Here is a 14,409-nt window from a genome sequence, read left to right on the forward strand (position 1 = left end):
GTCAACATGCTGATCAAGTAGAGGCAAATAATTGCCTTTCGTTTTTTCTATTTATGCAGTTGGCCTTCTATAACCGGAAAAGGCAACTGCATCATGTAACAATGGATGCAGTGTCAACCTTTTCTCTGTTATTGCAGATTAACCGAATCGAACTGTAAGAAAAAAATTTAACTGTTATGGACAAATTCACGTTTTGTATCAACGTGACCTGAGCTACACGTTTAGACCGAAAGCCCTTCACTCGGTACCCTATCTACCCATTTAGAAGAGTATTGTGAAAGCATGTTGCATGCATGCAGCAGCTAGAGTAGCATTCCTCACAGCAACCAAGGGGTTTCTAAGAAGGGGGTGATCCTCATCGTTACAAGACGTGTTTCAGAATGCATTTAATTAATTTCAACTGCTTCGACACCTACAGATGATTAGAGTCTGATCTAACTGGAAAACAAGTCAAAAGATTGCTCCTGTGAACCGGTGTTCGTGACATGACGGAAACAAACTACACACGAACTTTTAAAGTCCTCACCAATGTTCGTGACGAGTCTGATCTAATTAGTAGCATCTTGACATGCTACTAATTAAAAGTCCTCACCAAGCCATGCTTCTTGGTTGAGATAGCTTGCCGAAAAGATATAGTTAAACGGACTTTCCATTGCCTGAAATTGCTTTTAGGACCTAGTATACCCGTCTTATAAGTAACAACTAGTATCAATCTAACAACTAACGAATAGTATCAATCTAACAATCACATGTCCAGCAACAGGAAACAAACAGGCATTTCCTTCAAAGTTAAGATGGCATTGTAAAATCATAGCAGAATTATGATCCATACAAATCAAAACAATGATGCTATATGAGCTTAATAAGTTATTCAAATGAAACCACAAAAGAATGTGCATGAAAAGCAGCAAAAGAAAAAAGTCCATAACAGCATCAGTGACATGCTTAATTAAAGCTAACACATATAATAATCATCCATCATAAGCACCAAACACAGTTCACCTCCTCAAGTAAAGAATGCACACCCACCACCACCAAAACCATCACTTTTTTAAATGAAAATAAAAAAGAACATAAACCCTATGTATTGTATATGTCTTCATACATAACTGAACATCCAGAGCTTCTTCATGCACTAATACTTGAAAAAGCTCTCCTAACTGTTTTCTGGGCACTTAAAACAATCTCCCTCCCAGTTCACAACAGTTTCCATGCTACATAATAATAACAACATTAACAATTAAAGTGCATCCAAATGTAAAGTGTGGACCATTAACATCTCACACATAGCAACATAAAGTGCATTTAATATACACTCTTGAAAGATGTTAGAAACATATTTAACATCATGGTACCCCTTTGGTCCTACTTATTGAACAAGTTCATCAAACACAATACTTCCAAATCTAAATTGATGCACATGCTTTTAGTTCAATCAATATAGTTTCATTATCATTCGTATGTGACCACACACAAATCTATAACTTTATCTTTTCCTTCAAAAAGGTATACAACAATATCCATAAACCAAGACTTAATTTCAAAAATAGTTCTACATTTATAATTTAGTACTCCAAATTTCCATTAAACACAATCTAATATTTCTAAAATCGTACCAAAATGTAAGTCAGGCCCAGCTCCGAGGCAAGGCGGGCCACGACTGCCGCTTATGATATGCTATCGCAGGGGGCGGGAAATTTTTTAAAACTTCATATATTTTAAAGTTTTAAAACAATAACCAACCAATAAACACACTATAGTTCTCAAGTCCAACTTTTTATTATTTATTTTTTAAAAAACTGGTAATCCAAGCATTGTATCAAATAAAATATCCAATTACAACAGAGGCAGGTAAGTGGGCCAAAAGTTGGCCGCCACCCCCTTTTAAATGACAATTCTGGTCATACCGAAAACCAAATAAGAGTGAACATCATGGGCGACAAGCTGGGAGTTTTTTGAGCGACAAGGGGGCTCCCACACCGCCCCCAGGCAATATTGGGGGGGTAGGGTGGGGGTAGGGGTGGGGGCGCGATATAGATTTGTCGACGGTGTGGGTTTGAAAATAATAATAAAAAAAAATAAAAAATGGGACGACAACAACACTATACCCCTAAAATGAAAAGGGCCCCTTTGTTGATGTGGGGCAAGTGTCAAAAATTTTGTAGCCATTCACTACACATACACATAGCCTAATAACACATTAGAGCGTAAAAGCATAAAAGGGCACAATAGTGATGTACTGACAGTCCAATACCCATTTTGTTTTTACGCAAATAGTGATGGACTGATAGTCCAATACCCATTTTTTTACGCCCAATTTACGCCAAATAGTGATGGACTGATAGTCCGATACCCATTTTTTTACGCCCAATAGTGATGGACCGACAGTTCAATACCCATTTTGTTTAGCGACAATTTCCTACTTTTTTTTAACCACATGTATTTAATTCAAAACCAATACCCATTTTTAAAAACAAATCATATATAACTCATATAAGGGCCCATCTTTTAGTACTTGTTTGGGCATCCAAAATCTCGGTCAACTTAAGTCACCCACAACTTAGGTTATAATAACAGAAAGTCTGAAATTATAATACAACTAATCAATCAACAACAAAATCATACCATGAACGGTCTTTCGAGGCGAAGCCGGAGCCAAAGTATGGCAGAAAATCGCCCGACCGAGTATCGATAAACTCGAAACAATTCCGGCGACATACAACAACATAACCAATCCAATAACCCAAGGCATCAACAAAAACCCTATAAAAAACGTGATCGACCCACAGAACATCAACGCCAACGACACCCCTAACAACATCGACGCCAATCCCGCCGGCGTAATCCGCCGCGGCGTTGAAACCTCGCCGGAGTATTGAATCGACGACGGCGGAGGGTACCGGATTAGGTTTAGGATCAAAGCAGATAGCTCGTAAAAGGCCCTGGATTGCTGATCTTGGTGACGTTGTTGTCTCGTCATCATGATGTTATACAGATCTAGCTGAGTACTCGTTGGTTATAAACTAAATATGAAAATATATCACTCGGATTGAAAAATTCGAGGCGGTTGGATAAAGTTTATTATTATTAGGGTTTGATTGATTAATTGAGTATGCAAGTGGATTTGTGGAAGCTTCTGGAGTCGAGTTGCATATGCAGATCAGAAGATCAAATAGAGAAGTTGAAGTTACGATATAGACGGAAATATTTATGACGGGGTTACCTATCTTCAAAGTTTAAAGGCGTGAGTGATTGTTTAAATAAACAAGATAACGTAAAAAGATAACGACGTAAGCTACAAGTTTAGTCCCTATATTATTCACCGAACTTCAACTCTAGGGGGTGTTTGGTACAGAGAATTGGGGGGTGAGAAATGGAAATGGAAACAATTCTCTTGTTTGTTTACGAAAGAAAGAGGTGAGAAATGGAAATAAACCATTTCCATTTCCCTGATTTCTTTTCTCTAAAAAAAGCGGAGAAATGGTTTCATTTCTCACTTCCATTCTCTTCCTTTTCACTTCTATCACCATCCTCTAATCTCTATCTAATTACCCACCCACGCACACCACCACCATCCTCGCTTGATTTCTGCCCGAACCAGGTATGATTTTTGTTTCCCTATTCCTATTCCCTATCCTCGTAGATTTTCTGTTTCCCGACTTCTAGTCTTCGTGTTCTATTAAGAAACCTTCTGATTCGTCACAGTAATCAATTGATTGTTTGATTCACATGTTGCAGACTGGATTATGTATTGTTAATTTCAATTGGGTTGAGTTTTGCCCTAATTTTGATGAATTTTGTAATTGTTATTGAGATTACAGTGCTTAATTTCTAGGGTTTTGTGTTAGGGGTTGTACGCGCACCGAACCGATAGAATTGTTCGTGAATTGTTTGACGGGAAGTTCGTTTATTTGACATAAACTTAAATTTGTGTTCATTAATTAAACAAACAAACAAAAACGCGTGTTTCGGTCGTTCATCGTTCACTTATTTATGCTCGTTTACATAGTGATAAAAATAATTAAATGTTATTTGTATTTTATAAATTATATCATCCTAATATCTAATTAAATATTGTTTGTTTGTGTCCGTTTACTTTTATTTGTGTTTGTTTACGTTTGTTCACATACGTTCTTTTGTGTTTGTTCAAATATTTCCATTTATGTTTGTCAACAGTTCGTTAAGATTTTAAACGAACAAACAAAAACGTGTGTTTCGGTCGTTCACTAAATCACTTATTTATGCTTGTTTACATATTTATAAAAATAATTAAATGTTATTTGTATTTTACAAATTATATCACCCTAATGCCAAATGTCTAATTAAATATTGTTTGTTTGTTTGTGTCTGTTTACGTTTATTTATATATGTTCCTTTGTGTTTGTTCAAATATTTTCATTTATGTCAACAGTTCGTTAAGATTTTAAACGAACAAATATAAACGAACGCGAACATGTTCATTTTTTTAAACGAACGAGCATGAACACGTATATTTGTCCGGTTAACTGTTCGTGTTGGTGTTTGCTTAAAGTTAAATGAACAGACACAAACAAATGAACATGCCCTTGTATGCGTTCGTTCGGTTCGTTTACAGGCCTACGCATGAAGGCTAATAAATGAACACTAGCATTGTAGTTCCGTCTGGTCACAGGTTGTAGCTAGGATATTCTTATTATGAGGTGTTAGAACATTACAAGTGCATATGATCATTATATAGACAAATATTAGGTGCATGGTTGTAAAAATCGATTCTAGAAGGCACCAATTTATCGCTAACCGATGGGCTTCCGTTGCGATTTCAACTAATCAGCCTTAATATCAGGTATTTTAACCTGTCAGAATATGATAGTATCAGGTCAGTTTCACTGAAATATATGTGACTACTGTCTTCTATCTTTAATATTCATTATACTGTATGTGTAATGTGTATCATGATTCATGTGTCAGCTTTCCATGTTTTTTTATATCATTCCAGCTATTTTAGTTCTCAAAACTGCACATGGGAATTATTGTTCTTGTTTGACTAGCTGCACAACTTGTATTACAAGCCACTGAAATTGACAACTAATATTGGTACATTAGTTTAGAAGGCACCATCATATTAATAACTATATGATGAATTTTTAAAGTTTTAAAAGCATCCCTTAGTTCCAACGGGCCTGTTCGTTGTCTGCATAAGATCCAATGGAAAAAGAATCTTCACAAGTACTTCCAACCTGTGAGTCAACCCTTCTGACCTGTAACCCGAACCTGTTTTGATCCGAATTCATTTGTTTTGGAACCCCTTCTGACTTAAAAGGAAAAAAATAGCATATGATGTCAAAATTTTGCACTTTAGCTTTAGCTCAATTTTGAGTTCTGTGTAGTTTCTTTTCTTTCACTTTGGCTGCGTTTTTGCATTAATTTACCTGCAATCTCTCGTGAGGTCTAGTTTAGTGTATAATAGGAACTATGAACTCTTTTGATTTGTTATATATATGAGGTCTAGTTTGTTTTTCTTGAATTTTCTTATATTTTTATGTGTAGATGGCAAGATCACCTTCCAGACAAAGAATAGTTGCCATAGGTGCATTTTATGTCATTTATGTTACGATTCGTTGGTGGATGTTGTGTACTTATCATTTGCGTCGGTCGATTGAGTCAATGACTTTACGTAAAAAATATTTAATGAGTTACCATAATAGGCGTGAAAACATGGTGAGGATGGTTTATGAAAGTGATGTTACGAGTGTTGTTAACATAAGAATGAATATACATGCATTTACAACACTTTGTGATATGCTAGAAACTAGAGGGGACTAAAGAATAGTAAAAACATGCTAGTCGATGAGCAAGTTGCTATGTTTTTACATACCCTTGCTCATAATGCAAAGAATAGGATACTAGTCAACAGATTTCATCGGTCCGGGGAAACTGTAAGTCGGTATTTCAAGTTAGTCTTAAATGTTATATGTCGATTACACAAAGAACTCTACAAGTCATCCGTGCCAGTGCCAGATAATGAAACTGATGAAAGATGGAAATGGTTTAAGGTTAGTCAAACACATTTTTTATTAAAGATATTTTTTGCTAACATGCATTAGATGGAACATACATTAAAGTTAAAGTCCCTGCTATTGATAGAAAACCATATAGGACAAGAAAAGGGCAGATTTGTACTAACGTACTCGGAGTATGTACGAGAGACCTTTTATTTACGTATGTCTTAGCGGGATGGGAGGGTTCTGCAGCTGATAGTAGAGTTTTGCGTGATGCAATCAGTAGACCCAATGGTCTTAAAATAACTCCGGGTATGTGATAGGCAATTTTCAAAGAATATACATAGATTTAAGTATGATAATTAACATAGAGTTTATGGTTAATTGTAGGAACATACTACCTTTGTGATGCCGGTTATACAAATGGTGAAGGATTTTTAACTCCATATCGAGGTCAACGTTATCATCTTAACGATTGGTCTCGTCCTCCTACGAATGCTAAGGAGTTCTTTAATATGAGACATTCATCGGCCAGGAATGTTATAGAAAGATGTTTCGGAATGATTAAAGATAGATGGGCTATTTTGCGTGATAACTCATATCATCCCATAGAGTCCATGCCACGTATCATCATTGCTTGTTGTTTATTGCACAATTTCATACGAACAACAATGAGTGAAGACCCTCTTGATAACGAAATCCCAGTAAATCACACACAACCTGCAAATGACCATGACAATGTTATTTCTATGATCGAGCCCTCACAAGAATGGACCGATCGTAGAGACCTTCTTGCTAATGAAATGTTTAATAGTTGGACTGCGATGCGTGCGCAGCGTGCCAACAATGTTTCTTAATTATGTTTGACAATTATGTACTTTTTATTTGTAGAACCAAGGATGTTTCTTATTAATGTTTATTTATGCACTTTATTTGTTTCTTATTAATGTTTCTTGTTATATTTGTATTTGTAGTTACATGAATTATGATTTTTAATTGTATAATTATGCATTTGTACGTAGACATGGCAGATTCATATATAGTGAGAGGAGTTACTCGGAGCAAGCATACCTGGACAAATGATGAAGATGCAAAGCTAATTGATGCATTAATGGAGATACATGCATCCGGAAAGTATGCTGGTGCTGACAATGGATTCAAACCAGGTTATTTAAATGGTGTTCAACAATTGCTAGATGTAAGTCTTCCTAACTCTGGCCTCAAAGCAGAACCACATATAAAGTCTAGGATGAAGACATGGAAGACACACTTTAGCATTGTATATGATATGGTGCATACAAGTGGGTTTGGTTGGGATGAACAAAAATGTTGTATTATTGCCGATGATAGTGTTTGGAATGGTACGTGAAGGTATATTCTAAAAAATATGTTTTTTAGATTTTAAAATTTTAGTCTAATTTATTTGTAATTGTCTTGTAGTCTCACAAAGGTGCTGTGAATTTTCGTGACAAGTCATTTCCTTTCTATGACAAATTGTGTACCATATTCGGTAAGGATAGAGCTACTGGTAGTAAAGCAGTTGACCTTGGAGAAGAAGATGTTGTTCAAGAGACGCAAAAAAGCTCACCTGTTGATATTGAAGACTTTGATTTTGTTGATGAAGCCGTTCCAAATGTTGATAGATCTGAAGGACAAACAGGAAGTGTAACAAGCAAGCGCAAAAGAGGTAGAAGCACGGATGCAGATGAGATATATCGAGAGTCGTGCAAAGATATAAAGGAAGTTTTGCTTCGATTTGGGGAGATGGTGGGTGAACAACTTAGCAAAAAAGGTATGGAGGCTCGTGAAATCTATGAAAAGGTTAGTGATGAGTTGAAAGCTTTACCAGGTATCACTACGAAAAAACGGTTCAAAGCAGCTCATTTGATTGGTAAAGATGTGGATCTAGGACGTTCTTTTCTTGCGTTGACAATAGAAGAGAAAATTGAGATGGTCGAGTTGTATACCGATGGTTCAATGGGATAGTTGTGTATGGTTGAAGTATGTTTTGTATGTGAATTGGTTTTAACTATGGTTGATGTTTTTTGCTTAAAAACTATGTTTTGTATGTGAATTGGTTTGATCAATGCATATTTTGGTTGGAATTTATGCATCTTTTTATATGTTTTTTATTTTTTAATAAATATTTGTTATGAAAAAAATACTTGTGCTAATGATAAAGTTGATATAATTCTCTGTTTATTTTCTATGTACCAAACAAGAGAAATGATTCTCAGCTATATTTCTCTACTGAAATCTCTGTACTACCAAACAGAACAGTCAATTCTCATTCTCCAGACCAATTCCCTTTCTCTGCAATTCCATTTCTCTATTCCATTTCTCTACAATTCCATTCTCTGTACCAAACACCCCCTAGTTTATTTTAACTACTCTTATGTCTCTTTATAACAACAAAAAATACGCTTATTCGACGGCCACGTCATAAAAATATCATTTGTTAAAAGCACTTGAAAGTTAAAACCCACCACCTGCAAAAGGCCCAAAATTCATCTCATTATTTCTAGCTTTTACTTAAGAACTTCTTCTAAAAATCGGTCATGAAAATAATGTCCATAATAATTAAAAGCTGATCACATGTGAAAACACCTTATAATGGATGCTCACATCAGTTAAAAACTATGTCATACTAAAAGTCTGATGTTCAAAAAAATAAAAGTTATGTCATACGTGAGTAACTTTTCGCGCAACACCTTTGTATTTTTTATCGTCAAGAAGATATATGTTCAACTGACAAAATTAAAACGTATAAGAATAAAAATAGTGTGGTCATGTATCTGACTGCTAGTATTACTATTTATTGCATGAGGCTTGACTCATCATAACACTTGAATCAGTTATTCATGTTAAAGTTTGTGATATTCATCTTTCATAACAATCAATATTGTTCAATGTGTGCATGAACAATTTAGAGTTCTACTTTTTATTGCTTGGGTAGAAACTTCTAATATGTCACTCATCATGGATTGCTCTCATCCAATCAAGTTTTTGGTTTCACTATCAATTTATCCTATAAACTACAACATTATACACAAGACGTGTTGGTGATATTTAAGCTGAGACATCTTTTAGGGTTGGATGTCTCTCTCATGGATAAAACATAAAAGAAAAAAATGGATATTGGATTTTCTTAAGGTATCACAAAAAGATAAAAGAAATGTCTATACTAAATATTAGATTGAAGACTAAAAGTGAAGCTACTTAGTCGGGTTTAAAGGAATGATTATCGTAATATTAAGAACCTAAAAATTAAAAGATTTGGTTTTTTCTCTTTTAGTTAAAAAAATATTAGCAGCACAAGTTGTTACTCGTTTGCCTTTTATGTTTATTTTGATTTAAAAGTTGTTATTTTAAACCAGACAGTATATATAAAAAAAATAGAATAAAGTGAATGTCATAGTAAAGAGAAAGAAACATACGTGTGTAAAAGAGATTTGGAGAAATATTGAAGAAACATTAATCCGCCCCGGGCAGATTACGGATAATCTGGGGGTTAGATAGATGTTTCCCACGAGGGGTTGGACCCGGCAAAGATGGCTCTTCTGATAACCTGCAAAACAGACACCGTGAGCTCGTCACTGAGAAGGGGGGGGGGGGGTTCCTCCTTGTGACCACCCTCCAGCGTGAGAATCAGACTAGATTGCTCTTGAATATAAATGTATATTAAGAGATTGCTAGAGCAGATATCAGGTATAATATGTAATACGAGATAGTATATGATGATAAGATGATCATACCATTTGGGGTATTTATAGCCGAAGGTAGGTTTCCAAGGAGGTGTAGCCGGCTGAATAGTATTCCTGTTCTACCAACTGTGGCCTACGCACGTGCCATGCTGGTAGTTGGTGGGTAGGCAGCGGCTGACAGTGACCAGGCCTGCTGTGTACTATTCCTTTTCCACCAACTACAGGCTATGCACGTGGTATGACAGGAGTTGGTGAGTAGGTAGCGGCTAATAGTGACATACCGTACAAGAGCATGCTGCTCGCCATACTGTTGTCAATGAGCTGTCGTATCTTTGGTCAGATCTTTTGCCCATACCTCGTCAGGTACAGTACAAAAGATCTTTCAGTATCGTACGGACTGGCTCATTTGGGCGGGAGTATTCCCCCTCCCGCCTTTGTGCGGGACTGATCCCGGCTTGCTCATTCCTTCTTCAGGTGACTACTGAATTATTATGAGTGTTAAGCCTTGTGCGTGTAGCCTTGCTGCGCGGGTAGCCTTCCCTGATGGCTGGTATCCGTAACTGCGGGAACAGGCGGAGTACTTGGGAACCATTGGGAGGCGTTTCATGCGGGAACAGCTTGCGTACTGCGCGTAAGGACGTCACGTCTCTGAGCGTGGTGGGTCCTGCTGATCCAGTTGGTTTCTGCGCAGATGTCCCTTTAAGTTAAGTCTTGCGGGTTCAACCGCGCAGACGTCCGTTAAGGAGTCTTGCGGGTTCAACTGCGCAGACGTCCCTTTTCAAGGTGAGTTGCGGGTCCAACTGGGCTCTGCTGGGACCTACCTCTTCAAATATTAAGCTCTTTGAATAAATGAGACTTAATAAAAAAAAATTGAACTGAAGGAAAATAACTTCTTCAAATACAAAAGAAAATGATGCAACTTGATTGATAGTCCGAGGACTAAGGTTGTGCTTGTTTGAGACAAACTGATTGGATGATAAATAGAGCGTGGGTAAACGCGCGCCATTCATGTTGGAGCTTATCGGCACTAGTGGATGACGTGGAGCCTTATCTAATTTGACTCAGGAACGCCACACGTTTACGATCGTCCCGCTGCAGCAGCGCGTGGATTCAAAAAAAGGCAACTGGTGAGATGACGTGGCCAACAAGGCTCTCTTTTTATGCTCTTTTTCCTTTTTTTATGGATACCCGGACACACTTTAAAGGACTATACTCGGGGTGTATTGGTTGGTTTTTTTAGCGAAAAAAGGTATGAATGTCCATAAAATTTCCCTTTTCTATTTTCATCTGATAATAAAAAGTCAAAATGAAGTGCCCATTAAATTATTTTTGAGATGTTAATAATAAAATAGCCTAATAGGAATAATCAATTACATGCCGGTTCAGGATAAGAAAAAAAAATCGTCAATTAGGGGCTTGAATGATAGTTTTATGTTGAATCATTAAGAAACTTAACTGATTAAAAGATACCATCTGAATTATTCAATGTGTTTCAAAATCTTAGATGTTGTTTAGTAATATTGCGCTGAATCGTCAAGAGACCTAACAAAATAACAGATAGCCTCTGCATTATTTAATATGTTTATGAAATTATTATCCAGTAAGAGACTTTATGAATAATTAAGAAGTTTTTTAGTAAACCAAAAAAACTCTATCTCTACGGATTCATAGGTACCCTTACTAGAGTCAATAAAAGCTATTAAAGAACCCCTTAGTTATAATTAAAAGTTAGTTGGTGCATTGTCAAAAACATACTGTACTATACCATTCATTAAAAAAAAGTCTACTACATGTATCATGTGTGGAACTGATGCCGACACGCTTCCCATTTTTCCATTGCTATTATATAATCTAGTTGTTTAAAATACTCAAAAAGGGTTAACTATTATATATGATAATCATTGGCAAAAGTTGAATCCAGTTTAAACTAAATCGGTAATACGTTAGTTTGCTTTAGTTCAAGCTGATCGCCTGATCAATTGACCAAGTGGAATAGCCCGCAGATTTTAACTGGTTTAAACAACGAGGCAGGGTTTACACATGTGACTTTAAACGTTAACGTTAGAGGAAAGGGGATTAACCACATTAATATCACATTTTATTTTTCTCTAATTCTTTCACGAAATGTCAAAAACAACCTTGGGTTTTATTTTAACTTCGATTCTAAATGTACTTAAAAAAAATCATTAGTGTGTAACACCTAGGGGTAGAGGTGCACAAATCGGTTTTTTTAAAAAAACCGGTTCGGTTATTAACCGGACCGGTTTTTTTCGTCCAGAAAAAAAAACCGGTTCGGTTAATAACCGGACCGGTTAATAACCGGTTTTTGTGTATGAAAACCATAACCGGTCAAACCGGTTAGGACCGGTTTGGGAACCGGTTTTTTTATTAACCGGTTTTTTAATAACCGGTCTAACCGGTTAACCGGTTTTTTTTTTTTTTTAAATAACCATTATTTTTTCACAGTATAAACAAACCGGTAACTACAAGGCAAACCGGTAACTACAAGCATTAAATCGTTATCGCATATTCGTAACTCAAAAATACATAACTTTCATTTATAGCTTTTACATTAAAAATACAAACATTAAATCGTTATCGCATATTCGTAACTCAAAAATACAAACATTAAAGAATGCTTAGACACGATTACATTAACAACTTGCTGTTTCTTACTCATTATTTTCATCGCTACCCGATCCCGAGCTATTCCTTAGGTAATCGTCGTACGTGGCTTCTTCATCGGTCATTGGTTGAGTGTGTCCTTGATTGACCTCGTCTTCATACAAGCCCGCCTCATAGTCCATTTCCCCCTCGAGTGAGCGTTGATGTTGTGCCCTATCTAAAGAGTCCAAGTAATCCTTGTAGCAAATAGACATCTCTACAGCTGGTGGAGTGAGTCGAGTCCTCCTAATCGATATAACCCTGCCAGAAACAGAAAAAGCAGACTCCGAAGCTACCGTGGAAGCTTGGACCGTTAGTAAATCTTTGGCCATGGCGGCGAGGATCGGAAACTCATCCTCCTTACCTCTCCACCAAGCCAGCAAATCAAGACTTCTAAATTCATCTGGAGTCATGTGTTTCACAAAGTTGGTACCACCATACCTTCCAAGTTCACTGCTTGGGGTGTTTACCTTTTGACGTTTACCGGTGTCTTCCCAAATCATGTAGTACATCCCCATTTCAAGGTCGGTTTGGGATTGGGATTGGGCAACAGCTCTTAACGAGTCATGAATTTGGGAAGACGACCCGTATTTTGTAAGGTAAACATCATACATGTTAGACAAGGTGGTGTTGAAAGCATTCTTTAAAGTTTGGTTATAATAGGGGTTTTGATCGTCGTTTAACTCTAGCTCATCACAAATTTTTTCTATTAAAGCTTCAACACCACCAACATTTATGCAAGGGTTTAACGCAGCAGCACATGTCAAAACAGCGGGTAGTTGTTGAAAATATTTTCTAAATTTTTCTTTCATTTTTACACCCATATCAAAATAAGATGCACCCCTACAATGAAGTTCACTCAACGTTGTGCACATGACAGCAATTTTTGGTAAAGCAATGGGGCTTGTTGGATAGTAAACCCCGGATAAACTAGTTGTGCAAGATTTAAAAATTTGAAGGACCTCCGTAACGATCTCAATCAATAACCAGTTTCTAGGATCGTACGGTGCACATTTACCCCTACTTGACATTATTTGATGAAATGCAATTAGTGATTCTTTTTGTTGGATGGCTTTCTCAAACATATCACAAGTCGAGTTCCATCTTGTTGGACAATCCCAATTGGGCCCCAACCATTGACAATTAGCTTCATCACAAAATTTTTTTTATCTTGAAAATATTTTATTGTTGCTAAAAACATCTCGTAACATTCTTTTAAAATTGTTTCTTTGCGTTTCGATCACGTTTAACCCATCTTGCACGGCCAAGTTGATAATATGTGCAATGCATCGGCTATGAAAAAACGCTCCATCACAAATAGGTTTATACTTTAATTTTAAATGGCCAACCGCGGCCGTATTGTTGGACGCGTTATCAAACGAAATTGAAAAGATTTTATCTTCAATCTTGTATTGTCGAATGACTTTATCCAAGAGTTTAAAAATATTTCTACCCGTGTGCGGGTAATCAAACAATTGAAACGCAACGGTTCGTTTCATCATTTGCCACGACCCGGGGTCAACCCAATGAGCCGTCACACAAATGTATGAGTCGGGCGAACCATTAGATACCGACCACACATCCGTTGTTAAGTTTACACCAGTTTGTAAGTTTGAAAAGTATGAAATTAGTTCGGATTTAGCGTTTTTCCAAGCTTTAAGACAATCTCTTCTAAGAGTCGAACGACTTACGTGTTGGTAGCGTGGTTGAACATACTTTTGCATCATCTCCGTGAATTGAGGGTTGTCGAAGTGGTTGAAAGGAAGTGTATTTTGAATCACAAAGTTTGAAAACTTTTGACGTACCGCTTCAAGGTCGTACGTAAACACCGTTCCTTGATTCGTCATCTCCGGCTGCGAACTACTTCCCGATTCGTCCTTCAAGGCCTTGCAAAAGGGCCTTTGTACATGCGCTCTTAAAGTGGAGTTTGTATCTTTGCCATAAAACTTCAAACAATGTTTGCATCGAGCTTTTTGGGTACCGTTAGACATTTCGCATAGGTCGAAATGTTGCCAAACATCTTGGTTTCGTTTCGTGGGGATGACCCGAACGACCGTTTCTCC

General features: G+C 36.8%; 1 protein-coding gene across 1 annotated transcript; it reads right to left on the bottom strand.

Moving 5' to 3' along the window:
* Positions 1–2,599: 2,599 nt before the first annotated feature.
* On the bottom strand, positions 2,600–3,173 carry LOC143589164 (uncharacterized). The gene has a single exon (XM_077070003.1). The coding sequence runs from the start codon at positions 2,981–2,983 to the stop codon at positions 2,600–2,602; it is 384 nt and encodes a 127-aa protein (XP_076926118.1). The 5' UTR covers positions 2,984–3,173.
* Positions 3,174–14,409: the final 11,236 nt, after the last annotated feature.

The sequence above is a fragment of the Bidens hawaiensis genome, unplaced genomic scaffold, assembly GCF_021521415.1.
Source record: "Bidens hawaiensis isolate Kalapana, Puna unplaced genomic scaffold, B.hawaiensis_p1.1 tig00037257_1, whole genome shotgun sequence".
NCBI classification, from domain to species: domain Eukaryota; kingdom Viridiplantae; phylum Streptophyta; class Magnoliopsida; order Asterales; family Asteraceae; genus Bidens; species Bidens hawaiensis.